At 38.6% G+C, this 15,195-nt stretch overlaps 1 protein-coding gene across 1 annotated transcript in view; it reads right to left on the bottom strand.

Moving 5' to 3' along the window:
* LOC150086459 (uncharacterized) overlaps positions 1-15,195 on the bottom strand; it is a 54,273-nt gene that overhangs the window by 3,876 nt on the left and 35,202 nt on the right. Inside the window, exon 6 of the mRNA XM_090372172.1 lies at positions 4,891-4,999. Coding sequence (XP_090228298.1) covers positions 4,891-4,999 — 109 coding nt within the window. The remainder of the gene's footprint in view (positions 1-4,890; positions 5,000-15,195) is intronic.

Below are 15,195 nucleotides of genomic sequence, written 5' to 3'. Positions count from 1 at the left end.
GTAAAGGCGACGACAATGGTCTGAGACAGTATTTAAATTCTATACAGTGGGACCAACTGATGATGTTACCAACAGCAAATTCAAAATGGGAAGCATTCAAAGAACTTATCTTGGAAGTTACTAGGCTTTACGTACCAACTAAGAAATATTGTTGAAGGTTTAGGAAAAAGGAATGTCAGATGAACTGATGAGACATAGGGCAGAGAAGAAAAATGCATGGGATACATATAAATTAATGGGTGACATGGAAGCCTATGATAGATATAAGTTGGTCTGTAACCAAGTCACAAAATGAGATTAGGCAGGCAAAGGCAGATTATGAGAAATCCTTGGCAAAGGATGCAAAGAAAAACAGAAAAGAGTTCTTTACCTATGTAAACTCTATAAGGAAAGGGATTAATCAGATTGGTCCACTGGATATTGATGGTTCAACTGGGCTTTACATACCAACTAAGAAATATTGTTCAAGGTTTAGGCCTAAGTGGATGTCAGATGAACTAATGAGACATATGTTTGTTTGTTTGTTATTCTGGTTTTTAGGAGCATTAGCAACTAAGGCCATATTGCTCCGGGATATGCGATGGTCATTCCCTGACCTTTCCATATCCTCCGTATTTCGTGGTGACGGGCTCGATCCCCGGTCTAATCAAGAAGCGTATGCTAAGCACTGGTGCTCCTTCCCACCTGGCTACGGAGCCGCAATGAGACATATTGTGATTGTTATTTGGTTTTTAGGAGCATTAGCAATTAAGGCCATATTGCTCCGGGATATGCGGTGGTCATTCCCTGACCTTTCCGCATCCTCCGTATTTGGTGGTGACGGGCTCGAACCCCGGTCTAATCAAGAAGCATGTGCTATGCACTGCTGCTCCTTCCCACCTGGCTACGGAGGCGCCTCAATGAGACATATGGCAGAGAAGAAAAATGCATGGGATACATACAAATTAACACGTGACACAGAAGCCTATGATAGATATAAGTTGATCTGTAACCAAGTTACAAAGGAGGTTAGGCAGGCGAAGGCAGACTACGAGAAATCTTTAGCAAGGGATGCAAAGAAAAACAGCAAAGAGTTCTTTACTTATGTAAACTCTAGAAGGAATGGGATGAATCAGATTGCTCCACTTGATATCGATGGGTTAACTGTTGATGATCCTTCTCAGGTAGCTAAAAAACTAAATGAATATTTTGAATTGACATTCTCACATGAGGAGTTATTCAGCGAGGGGAATGCCAGAGGTGTATTCAACTCTGGCAGTAACCTAGAGAATCTTGTAATAACTGAGAGTAAAGTGGAGGAGAAATTGTTGAAGATAAACACAAGAAAGGTACCTGGGGTGGATGGGATCTATCCAGTTATATTAAAGGAGGCAGCAAAGGAAGTAAGCAAACCCTTAGCCATAATTATGAGAGCTTATTTGGACTCAGGGGAAGTACCCATGGACTGGAGATGTGCAAATGTGACCCCAATTCACAAAGGAGGCTCAAAGGCTGACACAAGTAATTATAGACCTGTGAGTAACTTCTGTTCACGGAAAATTAATGGAGGCACTGGTTAAAGAAGCATAGCAGGATAATCTAGACAAGACTTCAGTTATAGCTCAGACACAGCATGGTTTTGTTAAGGGGAAGTCTTGCCTGACCGATTTGATTGGATACTATGATGCAGTCACAAAAGAACTGGATGCAGGGAATAACTTTGATATTATATACTTGGATCTTAGAAAGGCTTTTGATACTGTTGCACAGGGAAGACTGCTGCACAAATTGGAGCAGTGTGGCATTGGAGGCAAATTGCTGCTATGGATAAAGGGGTGGTTGAGGGGGAGAAGAGAGGTGGTAATCAATGGACACTGCTCATCGTGGACTAATGTTATTAGTGGAGTCCCTCAGGGTTCAGTATTGGGTTCATTATTGTTTTCTGTATTTATAAATGATATTGATGATGGTATATCAAGCTTAATGTCCAGGTTTGCAGACGATACGAAGGTTGGCAGGGTTGTCAAGGACATAACTGACACTATGCTGCAGCAACAGGATCTGGAAAGGTTGAGCAGATGGGCTGAGAGGTGGCAAATGAAGTTTAACATTGACAAATGTAAAGTACTACATATGGGAAACATCAACCCCAGAGCAACGTATCAACGCTGTGGTACTACACTGACAGTGGTAGAAAATGAAAGGGACCTGGGGGTGGTTGTGCAGGCAGATATGAAGTTCTCTGAGCAGTGCAGACGGACTGCAAGAGTAGCTCATGGTGTATTGTCAATGATATATAGGAATGTTTCTAGCAGGGATAAGGAGGTGATTATTCCCTTGTATAAGGCAATGGTCAGGTCACACCTAGAGTACTGTATACAGGTCTGGAGGCCTCATTTCAAGAAGGATGTAGAGCTGCTGGAACGAGTACAGAGAAAGGCAAAAAGATTAATGAATGGAACAAAGGGGTGCTCTTACGAAGAAAGGCTTAAGTTTTGCAAATTACAGTGTCTGGAGACTAGGCACCAGCGAGGTGATCTGATAGAGGTGTATAAAGCCTTGAATGGTTTGAGCATGCTCAATGCTGATCGGATTCTTCCTCTTGCTCAGAATAATCACCTGAGAGGGCATAAATTCAAATTGAGGAAAGACAGATGTAGGATAGACGTACTGAAATTTGCCTTTAGCCAGCAGGTGGTTGGTTGGTGGAACAGACTTCCATCCCTTGCCGTGGAAGTTGATAGCCTAAATAAGTTGAAGGCTCAGCTGGACAGGTAATTTGAACGAACAGAGGGGTGAAGTGGAAGTGGTTATTTTTTATTTATTTATTTATTTTTTTTTTTTTTGGCTGATGCTGCATAAGCTTGCTTTCTTGCATCAAATGCGTCTACTAATGCTAATGCTAAAAAGGATGTCCGAAGGATTTTGACGAATCTTGATGCTAAGAAAGCTCCAGGTCCCGATAGTATTTCTCCACTTGTTCTCAAAACCTGTGCTCCTGAACTTACTCCTGTTCTTTGCCATCTTTTTTCACTTTCTTATTCCAAACGTGTTTTTCCTTCTGCTTGGAAATTTGCTCATATTGAGCCAGTTCCTAAAAAGGGTAACAAATCCCTCCAATCCAATTATCGTCCCATTGCAATTACTTCTACTCTTTCTAAAGTAATGGAGAAATCAATTAACTGCCAACTCTTAAACTACCTAGAAACCTTCCATCTGATCAACGATCGCTAGCATGGATTCCGTCAGTGTCGATTCACTGGTGATATTCTGGCTTATGTTACCCATTTATGGGCAAATTCAATGGAAAGGTTCAGTGAAATACAAGCAGTTGCTCTAGACATCTCAAAGGCTTTCGATCGTGTTTGGCATAAAGGTCTTCTAAACAAGCTCCCATCTTATGGTTTGCCAACTGCTTTTTGTAATTGGTTATCCAGTTTTCTCTCTGATCGCTCACTAAGGGTGATGGTAGATGGCTCTCTGTCTTCTAACTTCTCCACTAATGCTGGTGTCTGCCAAGGTTCAGTTATTCCCTCACTCTTTTCCTCTTGTATATTAATGCCTTTCTTCCATTGACTGGAAATCCTATCCATAGTTTTGCTGATGATGGCACATTGAATTCCACTTTCCATTTTGAGAAATCTTGCCCTGCTCAATCAGAATCAACTTCTCGAATATCCGCTACCAATTCCTTAAATTCCGATCTCCAGGTAATTCTCCGGTGGGGCAAAGACAATTTAGTTGATTTCAACTAAACTGTCTTTTCACCTTCTAAAACTCAGTCCTGTATTTTTTTCTCACAAAAAGGATTCTTCTGCTCCTATGCTTATCTTTGGTGACACTCTGAGTTCTAAGCAAGTTGATACATCCCTTTTGGGGATTACCCTGACTTCCAATCTCTCTCTTGGCACAAGCACATTAAAATATTGGTTTCTCTGCATCTAAAAGATTTGGTTTTCTCTTTCACTCTCGGCGTTACTTTTCTTTCAAACAGCTGTTCATTCTGTACAAATCGCAAATCCTCCCTAACATGGAATATTGTTCCCACATCTTGGGCGGTGCCCCCAAAACCTCTCTCAGGCTTCGAGATTCCATTCAGATGAGGGCAGTTAGTTTAATTAATGACTCATCACTAACTGAGTCTCTCCACTCATTGTCTCAGAGATGTACTGTTTCTGCTGCATGACTTTTCTATAGAAAATTCCATGAGCACTGTTCTTTTGAACTGGCTTCTATGATTCCTACTCTCTCTTCCAAAACAGTTCGAATGCGTGCCGTCAACATCCTTTTACTGTCGAACTTCAAACTAACAGAACCAACTTTTCATCTTCCTCGGTTATTCATTCAACTGCCATTTTCTGGAACAACCTTCCTTCATATGTCTTTCCTGAAAATTACAGTCTACAGCAGTTCAAGTCTAATGTCAACAATTATCTTCTCTCATCTTCTCAACACAAGCACGGTACTAAGTACTATAGGTCCTTATACCTCATGTTTGGGGTTTTCATAAAAAAATAAATAAATAAATAAACTTTTAAATTAAACAGATGTTTGGCATTTTCAGTGTAATAGTGACTGGTTGCATTACGTTTAAGAATGTGTTGCATCTTTTACATATTTTGTCACCACTGGAGCACCAGGTTGTTTTCTGTGAGAGAATTGGGTGGATTTTTTTATGAACTGACTACTTTGGCCATGATGAATCAATTACATATATTAAATAAGTTCATATGGTTTATTGTGTGTTATGTCAGCAACTGCATTTACAGGCTAGTATATATGTTAGCTGAATTGAAAATCCTGGAATAACATACAGGAGAAACCCTATTTCCTCTGTACTAGGCCTATAAAGTATATTAGAAACAATTAAAACTTTAATAACTAAATATTTAAAAAAATTTAAAAACTTACAGCAAGAAAGTCTGATCCCACTTTTGAGTAGATGATAGCCCTGATATATTTGATTCATTTATTTTGTTATTGTCAGATATCCAGATTTTACAGGAGGCAGTGTAATATTCTAAAATTAAAAGAATAACATGCTAATTTTTTTCAAGAGTATGGCAAATAATAAATATTAATTTTAACGAAGAATTATGAAGTTCTTTATAATTTATTTTATAAAATTTAAAGAATTTCAAAAATTCTATTTTAAAAAAAATCACAGATTTATTATTATAACAGTAAAACCATTTACACAATGTTTCAACAAGAAAAACGATGGTGCAAAAAAATTAAATGGAAAAATAAGAAAAAACAAAAGAACTTTATTCAATTTAAAACTGTTAAATTTGAATGCATGAACCTTCTGATTGGGTTGAATATTTATTTTAAACTGAAATAATTTGAAAATCGTAAGTGCTTCTGTGTTCAATTTCCATCTCAGGGACACTTTTATCCCTCCAATGATAGAGGTTGAATTTTGGCTGTCAAATAGGTCCCAATATCGGAGGTTAAAGGTACACAAAACCTATTTTTTATATTTTAAATTGAAGTTTTTTCTTCACTACACTACTTGGCTGCTCACATAGACTCAATATGTTATCCATAAGTCCCCACTGTTCATTAATAAAGGACATTTTCTGATAATACACGAGTGTTCCAACAACTAAAACTGATGATGTTACCAACAGCAAACTCAAAATGGGAAGCATTTAAGGAACTAATCTTGGAGGCTACCAGGCTTTACATACCAACTAAGAAATATTGTTCAAGGTTTAGGCCTAAATGGTTGTCAGATGAACTAATGAGACATGTGGCAGAGAAGAAAAATGCATGGGATACATATAAATTAATGGGTGACATGGAAGCCTATGATAGATATAAGTTGGTCTGTAACCAAGTCACAAAGGAGATTAGGCAGGCAAAGGCAGACTACGAAAAATCCTTGGCAAAGGATGCAAAGAAAAACAGAAAAGAGTTCTTTACATACTTGAACTCGAGAAGGAAAGGGATGAATCAGATTGGTCCACTGGATATTGATGGTTCAACAGTTGAGGATCCTGCTCAGGTGGCTAACAATCTAAACGAGTATTTTGCATCTACATTCACGCATGAGGAGTTATTCAGGAAGGAGAATGATGTAGGTAAAGTAAACATTGGCAGTGAGCTGGATGATTTTGTAATAACTGAGAGGAAAGTGGAGGAGAGATTGTTGAGGATAAACATAAAAAAGGCACCTGGGGTGGATGGGATCTATCCAGTTATATTAAAGGAGGCAGCAAAGGAAGTATGCAAACCCCTAGCCATAATTATGAGAGCTTCTTTGGACTCAGGGGAGGTACCCATTGACTGGAGATGTGCAAATGTAACCCCAATTCACAAAGGAGGATCAAAGGCTGACACAAGTAATTATAGACCTGTTAGTTTAACTTCTGTTCCAGGTAAATTAATGGAGGCACTGGTTAAAGAAGCACTGCAGGATCATCTAGACAAGAACTCAGTTATAGCTCAGACGCAGCATGGTTTTGTTAAGGGCAGGTCTTGCCTGACCAATTTGATTGGATACTATGATGTAGTCACAAAAGAACTGGATGCAGGGAATAACTTTGATATTATATATTTGGATCTTAGAAAGGCTTTTGATACTGTTGCACATGGAAGACTGCTGCACAAATTGGAGCAGTGTGGCATTGGAGGCAAATTGCTGCTATGGATAAGGGGATGGTTGAGTGGCAGAAGACAGAGAGTGGTAATCAATGGACACTGCTCAACGTGGACTAATGTTATTAGTGGAGTTCCTCAAGGTTCAGTGTTGGGTCCGTTGTTGTTTTCGGTGTTTATGAATGATATTGATGATGGGATATCAAGTTTAATGTCCAAGTTTGCAGATGATACAAAGGTTGGCAGGGTCGTCAAGGACACTACTGACGCTATGCTGCTGCAACAGGATCTGGAAAGGTTGAACAGATGGGCTGAGAGGTGGCAAATGAAGTTTAACATTGACAAATGTAAAGTACTGCATATGGGAAACAGTAACCCCAGAGCAACGTATCAACTCTGCGGTACCACACTGACAGTGGTGGAGAATGAAAAGGACCGGGGGTAATTGTGCAGGGAGATATGAAGTTCTCTGAGCAGTGCAGACGAGCTGCAAGAGTAGCTCATGGTGTCTTGTCAATGATATACAGGAATTTTTCTAGCAGGGATAAGGAGGTGATTATTCCCTTGTATAAGGCAATGGTTAGGCCACATCTTGAGTACTGTATACAGGTCTGGAGGCCTCATTTCAAGAAGGATGTAGAGCTGCTGGAACGGGTACAGAGAAGGGCAACAAGATTAGTAAATGGAACAAAGGGTTGCTCTTACGAAGAAAGGCTTAAGTTTTGCAAATTACAGAGTCTGGAGACTAGGCACCGGCGAGGTGATCTGATAGAGGTGTATAAGGCCTTGAATGGTTTGAGCATGCTCAATGCCAATGGGATTCTTCATCTTTCTCAGAATAATCACCTCAGAGGGCATAAATTCAAATTGAGGAAGGACGGATGTCGGATAGATGTGCGGAAATTTGCCTTTGGCCAGCGGGTGGTTGGTTGGTGGAACCGACTTCCATCACTTGTTGTTGAAGTTGATAGCCTAAACAAATTTAAAGCTCAACTGGACAGGTATTTCGAACGAACGGAGGGGTGAAATGGGAGAGGTTTTTTTTTTTTTTGGGCTGATGCTGAATAAGCTTGCTTTCTTGCATCGTATGCCTCTACTAATGCTAATGCTAATGCTAAACTATCATAATGAACCAGATTTTATAAAGTTTGCGGATTCACCTTTTTGGTGTTTTTATAAAATGATATTATCAATTTAGGATAATGTGCTATTCGTGGACGAATGTTATCAGTGTACTCCCCTTATGATTCAGTGCTGTTTTGGCCCATTGTTGTTTTCAATATTTATTAATGATATTAATGAAGGCATATCAGGCTTAATGTCAAAGTTTGCAGATGATACAAAAGTTGGCAGAGGGGTTAACAACAGTAATGAGGGTGAGCTAGTGCAACAAGATCTAGGAAAACTTGGTCAGTGGGCTGAGAAATTGCAGCTGAAGTTTAACATTAATAAATGCAAGGTACTGCACATGGGTAGCAGTAATCCCAGGTAACCTATGAACTGTGTGGTACTACACTCAGGGTAGTGGAAAATGAAAAAGACCTGGGGGTAATTGTGCAATCAGATATGAATTTCTCTGAGCAGTGCAGACATGCTGCCAGAACAGCTCTTGGAGTTTTTTTTTTTCAATGATATATAGAAACTTTGCTAGCAAGGATAAGGGGTTGATTATCCCCTTGTAGAAGGCCAATGGTTAGGCCACATCTTGAGAATTGTATACAGGACCGGAGGCCTCACTTTAGGAAGGATGTATATTTGCTGAAATGGCTGCAGAGATGGGAAACCCTGAAATGGCTGCAGAGATGGTGAAGAGAAAAAAAAAGGGCGCTCTTATCCAGAAAGGCTTCAGTTCAGCAAACTGCATCTTTTGGAGACTAGGCACTGTGGCGTGATCTGATTGGAGTGTTTAGGATTTTGAGTGAGTTGAGTGAGCTGAATACAGGTGGCATTCTTCCTCTTGCTGAGACTAAACATATATGAGGGAGCATAGATTGAAGATGAGTATTGATTTATCAAATTACAATGGGGATACTAAATGACACTGTGATAACTGAAAGGAAAGTGGAAGAGAAATTGTTGAAGCTGTACATAAAAAGGGAACGTGAAGTGGATGGGATCTATCCAATCCTATTAAGGGAGACAGCAAAGGAGGTGAAAAAAACCTTAGCCATAATTATAAGAGCATCCTTTGATTCAGGAGAGGTCCTTATGGACTGGATATGTCCAAATTTGGCCCTAATTTATAAAGAGAGATCAAATATGGTGACATGAGTAATTACAGACCTGTCAGCTTAACATCTGTTCCAGGAAAAATAATGGTCACTGATTAAAGAAGTATTGCAGGACCATATGGACAGGAATACAATTATACTGCACTCACAAGATGGATTTGTTAAGGGGCAGTCTTTTCTAACCAATCTGATAGGTTACTATGATGCAGTGACCAAAGAAATAGATGCAAACAATAATTTTGATATCATATATTTGGATTTCATGAGGGTTTTTCATACTGTTGCACATAAAAGACTGCTGTACAAATTAGAGCAATATAGCATTAAGGGAAAATTACTGCTATGGATAAAAAGATGGTTAAGGGGAAGAAGACAGAGAGTGGTTTTCAATGGGCACTGCTCTTTGTGGACTAATGTCATCAGCAGAGTTCCAAAAGATTCAGTGCTGGGTCCATTGGACAGTACAAAAATCCTTAGTTAGAAAATGCAAGGTCTTACACTTGGGGAATAGCAACCACAAAATAACTTATACCCTGGGTGAGGCTGAAATTGAAACACTAGAGGAAGAAATAGATTTGGAAGTTACAATATGGGAACATGAAGTTCTCCAAGCAGTGCAGTGTAGTCACACAAAAAAGGAAGGCCCATGATCAATTGACCATGACCATGAAACAACAATTGTTGGTTTTTTTTTTTTTTTTTTTTGGGTGATGCTATATACGCTTGCTTCCTTGCATCATTTTTCACTACTACTAATAATAATTTATTATTATAGAGATGGAAAAGTCATACTCCCACTGTAAGACTGCAAGTGGCATATAGTGTCCAAGTATGGAGGCCATGCCTGAAAAAAAGACATCACACTTCTTAGCAACCTGCTTGTCAGATCTGCAAAGGGGCATCTCTATGAGGAAAGACCTGGAACACATGGACTATAGAACTTAGTAACCAGGCACCCTGGAGGGGGGGAGGGCAAGACTGAAATCTGTAAAGCTTCGAAAGGATAAAGATGAATAAAGGCAAAATTTTCATTTTTACAAATGATTCCAGAACTAAGGGTCATAAATTAAAATTATGGGAAGATATTTGGACTGGACTGAAGTTCTCTTTCAGCCAGAAAATTGTTAATTAATGGAATAAGTTGACAGTTTTGGGAAATTTGAAGATCAGCAAATAATTACAGTAATTTCCATTGTAACATTCCTACTTATAGTGCTCCCTCACTTTTAACAGCTTCTGGTTTCCATGGTCAATCTTATCCTATGACGTGCCATTCATATTTTAATCCTTAGAGTGCTTCCATTTAAAATGCATTCCACTCTATATCAGGGTTTTTTTTTTTTTTTTTTTCCAAGGTTCAGACAAGAAATAAATCCAGATATAATCCTGGGTGGTTTTGGAAAAGGGATGATACACTAAATTCTAGGAATTGTTTACGTGCAGGTTACTTCATTGAAATTGTTTCCAGTATAGGTGATGTTTCCTTATTTCATATTTGACACAAGCTTTGAGCATAGAAAGGTCACTCTTTACAACTCAGTGTCTACCCATTTATCTCAGTGCATTTGCACTTTCTTCTCAGCATTTTTTTTTTAAATTCAACATTGTTCATCTGTTTTCCTTGCTGGCATAATAATCAGTGTCTGTGTGTGTGTGTTTCACAATATGGCATCAATAAATTTCATTAAAGACAGCATTATTTTTTTATATTAATGCAATTGTATCATGTTTATAATACCCAGATATGCTTTGTTTAATTTCATAAAATCTATTTAAAATTTAAAATTTTTTTAATAGCATTCAAAAAAAAGTTAATGGTGTCAAAAAAAAAAAGCAAGAATAGTACATTGAAGTGAACAGGTTTTAAGCCTGCATATAAACTGCTTCATAAACACTGCAAAAAAAAACAATGTTATCGACTAAAAGATTAACAGAATATTCAAAGCAGTCCTCCAAAAGTGGTGATGGGGTACTACTTATAGTTTGTGCTCTTTAGGGCTATAATGGGATTTTTCTGCACATTATGATGAAAAATTAGTTTGATACATTGTAGAAATGAACAACAATTAGAGGAGATCCTTCTGTGTTTCAATCCATAATCTGTGCATCCATTCAGAATTAAATGTTAAAAAATCTGAATAGCTTTTTTCACATTTAATTCTGAGTAAACAATAACATTTTACTTCCAAGACCACTTAAATAAGACTATATACGAGGTGCTACCCAAAAGTTTCTGAAATGTATTAATAAAATAAATTAGACTCACCCAGGGTCCTTATTCGCCACCGTCAAAGTCCCCTTGAGAGCATAAATACCAATCCCAGCGCTTCTCTTATGATTTGAATGCGTTCTGAAAGCCCTTCTCTGTCATAGTATTTAGCACCGCCTGCGATTTACTTTGGATATTCTCTACTCTGTCAAATCTTCACCACTTCAGCTTGATTTTCATTCTTGGGAAGAGGAAAAAGTCGCAGGGGGCTAAGTCTGAAAAATAAGGGGGGAGACAATTGTCATGTTGCTGGATGCTAAAAACTGTGCCACAGCGAGAGGTGTGTGGACCAGCATGTTGTCATGATGAAGGACCCATTCTTTGTGCACCACTTCTCTGGATGTTTCCTCCTGACGGCTTCCCTTAACTGGCTCAGGAAGTCACAGTAGAACTTTGTGTTGACAGTCTGGCCAGGAGGGATGAATTCCTTATGGATAATCCTGTCAAAGTCCAAAAAAAAAAAACAATGCCCATAGCTATTTCTGCTATGGGTACTTTGGGCGGAATCGTAGCAAACTTAGGTCCTAGATTTAACACTTCTATTTGATCATCAGTCAACTGTTTACTACTGATATTAACAATTGAGAGAGCGGCTAGTAAGTTACCTGTGTGCATGGCCAATGAAATCCGTGTGAAAACAGCAGCTATTTTAAGTCAAGCCAAGAAAGTTCCCTTGAATCTTAATACAAAGCAAAGATTAGCACTAGAAAGTCTTAAGCAGGACGATAATGTTGTGGTCCTACCAGCTGATAAAGGTAGAGCAACGGTGGTTTTGGATAAAGAAGCATATGTAAGCAAAGCATTAGATTTGTTAAATGATCGCACAACCTATATGATCATTCATAAGAATCCCCTGTCGAATCTGGAACAACAAGTTAATAAGATGGTGCAATGTTGGATGAAATCCAATAAGATTTCAAAGGAGCGGTATTGGGCATTGCATGCCACAGGAAGCCAGATACCGAGATTTTACGGTTTGCCAAAAATACATAAAGTGGGTGTGCCACTCAGACCGATAGTCTCGTTTATTGGCAGCCCCACGTATGCATTATCTGGTTTCCTAGCCAAACTACTGTCACCATTAGTTGGACACTCTGAACATAGTATCAGAGACAGTAAAGAATTTGTACAATTCATAAGAGGACAACGTATAGAGGAAAACGAGGTTATGATATCCTTTGATGTAACATCGTTGTTTACCTGCATCCCAATTGACCATGGGATACATTGTGCGTACATGGCTTTAAAAAGAAACACCACCTTGAATAATAGGACGCAACTAAACTTAGAGGACATATGTAAAGGAATAGAGTTATGTCTTTCGAGTACTACCATGGTGTTTAATAACACCATGTACAAGCAGGTTAACGGTGCAGCTATGGGCTCCCCCATCAGTGCCATCATAGCTAATTTAGCAATGGAGGAGCTCGAGTCCAGACTATTTAACACTACAGTTCTCCCTATGCGTCCGTGGAAAAGGTATGTTGATGATACGTTTTCAGTTATTCGGGAAGGGAGTGAGGATGATACGTTGAATTTTCTTAATAGCTTCTCCCCGTTCATACAATTCACCTCTGAGGTAGAGGAAGGAGGGGTTTTGCCGTTCCTGGATGTGCTGATTTGTAGAGAAGGCCAGCATTTGAAAACAAAAGTATTTAGAAAATCTATGTGCAGGGGCCAATATTCACACTACAACTCAGCGCAGACTAATTATCACAGGAACAGTGTAGTAAGAGCATTAGTGGATAGGGCAAAATCCCATTGTAGTACCTCAGAGGATAGAAACATGGAGTATGAATGTGTTACGGCGGATCTTTTGAAGTGTGGCTACCCCCGGAGGATCATAGAGAAATACATTAGTGGAGGGCAGAGTAGAAGTGAGTCCTTCACGCCAATAGCCACCGCATACATTCCCTACTATCCGGGTTTATCCGAGCGTTTAACTCGCGTATTAAGAAATTACCAGACACGTTGTGTGCAGCTCCCAGGCAGGAAGCTGCACACAATCGTGTCACAGGTGAAGGACCCTGTCTTAAATGAAAATATAAGTGGGGTCGTATACAGTATTAAATGCCCGGAATGTGGGGAGTGTTATGTGGGAGAAACAAAACGGCGTCTCAAAGATCGTCTGGGGGAGCACACAAATGCGATAAGAAATGCAGACTATGGCAAATCCCCCGTAGCTGAACATTTCTGGGAGAAGCAACATCAAATCTCCCCAGATGAAGCGGTCATCACTGATCGGGCGCATAGATTTTGGGACTGCAAGTGGCTCGAGAGCTTGCGAATTAGTTCTACTGAGAAAAATATAAATAGAGATAGGGGCACACGCATTCATCCCCTCTTTGAGGCCGTAATCCTTGGAGGGGATGAACGTTTTTGCCTGAAACGCTCCCGAGCCACTTCCGGTTCTGAAGGGAACAGTACACGTTCACGTGAGATGCACCGTGAACCTGCTGGTATTTAATGATGCACCGCAAAAAACAGAAATTACACTGTTGAGAAAGAAGGCAGAAGCCTTTGAAAGCTTCAGTTAGTATTTTAGCGCTTTTAACCTGTATATTTTATTGCATTTTAAATTCGGTATTTTATTATTATCCTGTATATCACAGTTGTTTTATTTTAAAATTACTATCAGTAATATTTTGTTTGTAAATAGTTTATTGTAAATATTAAATATTTTAAAAATTTGGGTTTTTCGTCTTTCGTTTTATTCCATGGTTGGTGGAAAACACTAAAAATCATAGTATTTTGCAACATTTTCTGGGGTCCATTGACGGATGTCCAGAATGATATTCATCATCAACTGACATTTGACTGTTTTTAAAATGATTAAACCAGTAATAGGTCTACATCTGGCCTAAGCATTGTCACCAGAAGCTTGTTTAAACTTCTTATGGGTTTCTGCTGCTGTATTGTTAAGAAGGAAACAAAACTTGATGCAAGCACATTGCTCTCTCACATCAGCCATCGAAATAATCGCAAACTACGCAAAACACACCACCAAAGAACTGCACATAAATATTCAATGACTCTATCCAGCCTGACGCCACATGACACACTGATTCACAGAGGATGCATGCAGTGTTACCTAGTGCCACAAGTCCGTACTAGATGTAGTTCCTGTGCAACATTCAAATTTTGGGAACATTTGGGTAGAACCTCGTATATATAATTAGGAAAGTAGATAGAGTAACAGCCACTAATCTTAAACTGGCAATTAACATGCAGTATATATATTGCTGACATGTTTGTTGGTAAAAGTGTCACCACTGCTTGGTTAATTTCTGCACCACAGACAGGATTACGCTGTTATTGGAAACCTGTTTATATAAACAGCATATGAAATTTTCTGAACAAATATCACACTTGGACCACCATCAATATCTAGATTCTATGGCATTAAATAATATTCATATAAAAAAGCTTTTGCCCTCCTATGAACACCATTTTCTACTATGCATAATGACACCACCTTTTGCTCATTCTGATTTGCACATTAACATGGAATGTTTGATTTCAGATGAGGCATATGCAGCATGCACTAGAGGTAGGATAATTTCAGTATTGTTTATTGTGGGCCATTACAAATGTTTCATACTTATTAAATACCACAAACATCAATGGAAACACTTTTTTTTTTCCACAGAAAACTTAGGAGTTAATAAATTAAGCAGTATATGTACCAACAGTTTAAAACCCAGCCCTTCAACTAAATAACTTTAAGATTTTAATTAGTTCATTTTCTTCATATTCTTTAGCTTTCCCACAGGACATCAAAAGAATGGGAAGAAAATGTGAAAGCTACATTTTCCTCCCATCATGCGTATTATTTGTTATGCTGCCTTAAAAATGTCACTTCTATAGTTAAAAAAAAAGTTTGCCGTTACTTTGCTGTTTTATCTATCAAAATTATTAGTAGCTAAGTTTAAAAAAGTAGTCATCATGATATGATAGAAAAGAATAATTTTCTTACAACATTAAATGGCCATAATAAGAGTGGGTGGTTTATGAAATGGTTGATGATTATGAGCTACTTACTCCATAATGAAAAAATTTTCTGTTTTCCACTAGAGAGTAAGTATATTTTATATAAACTAATATATTAATAAA

The sequence above is a fragment of the Mastigoproctus giganteus genome, chromosome 4 (assembly GCF_048544385.1).
Source record: "Mastigoproctus giganteus isolate SK-2022 chromosome 4, ASM4854438v1, whole genome shotgun sequence".
Lineage (NCBI taxonomy): Eukaryota > Metazoa > Arthropoda > Arachnida > Uropygi > Thelyphonidae > Mastigoproctus > Mastigoproctus giganteus.
Note: the sequence above shows the minus strand (reverse complement) of the source record. Positions and strands in the feature narration are given on the sequence as shown.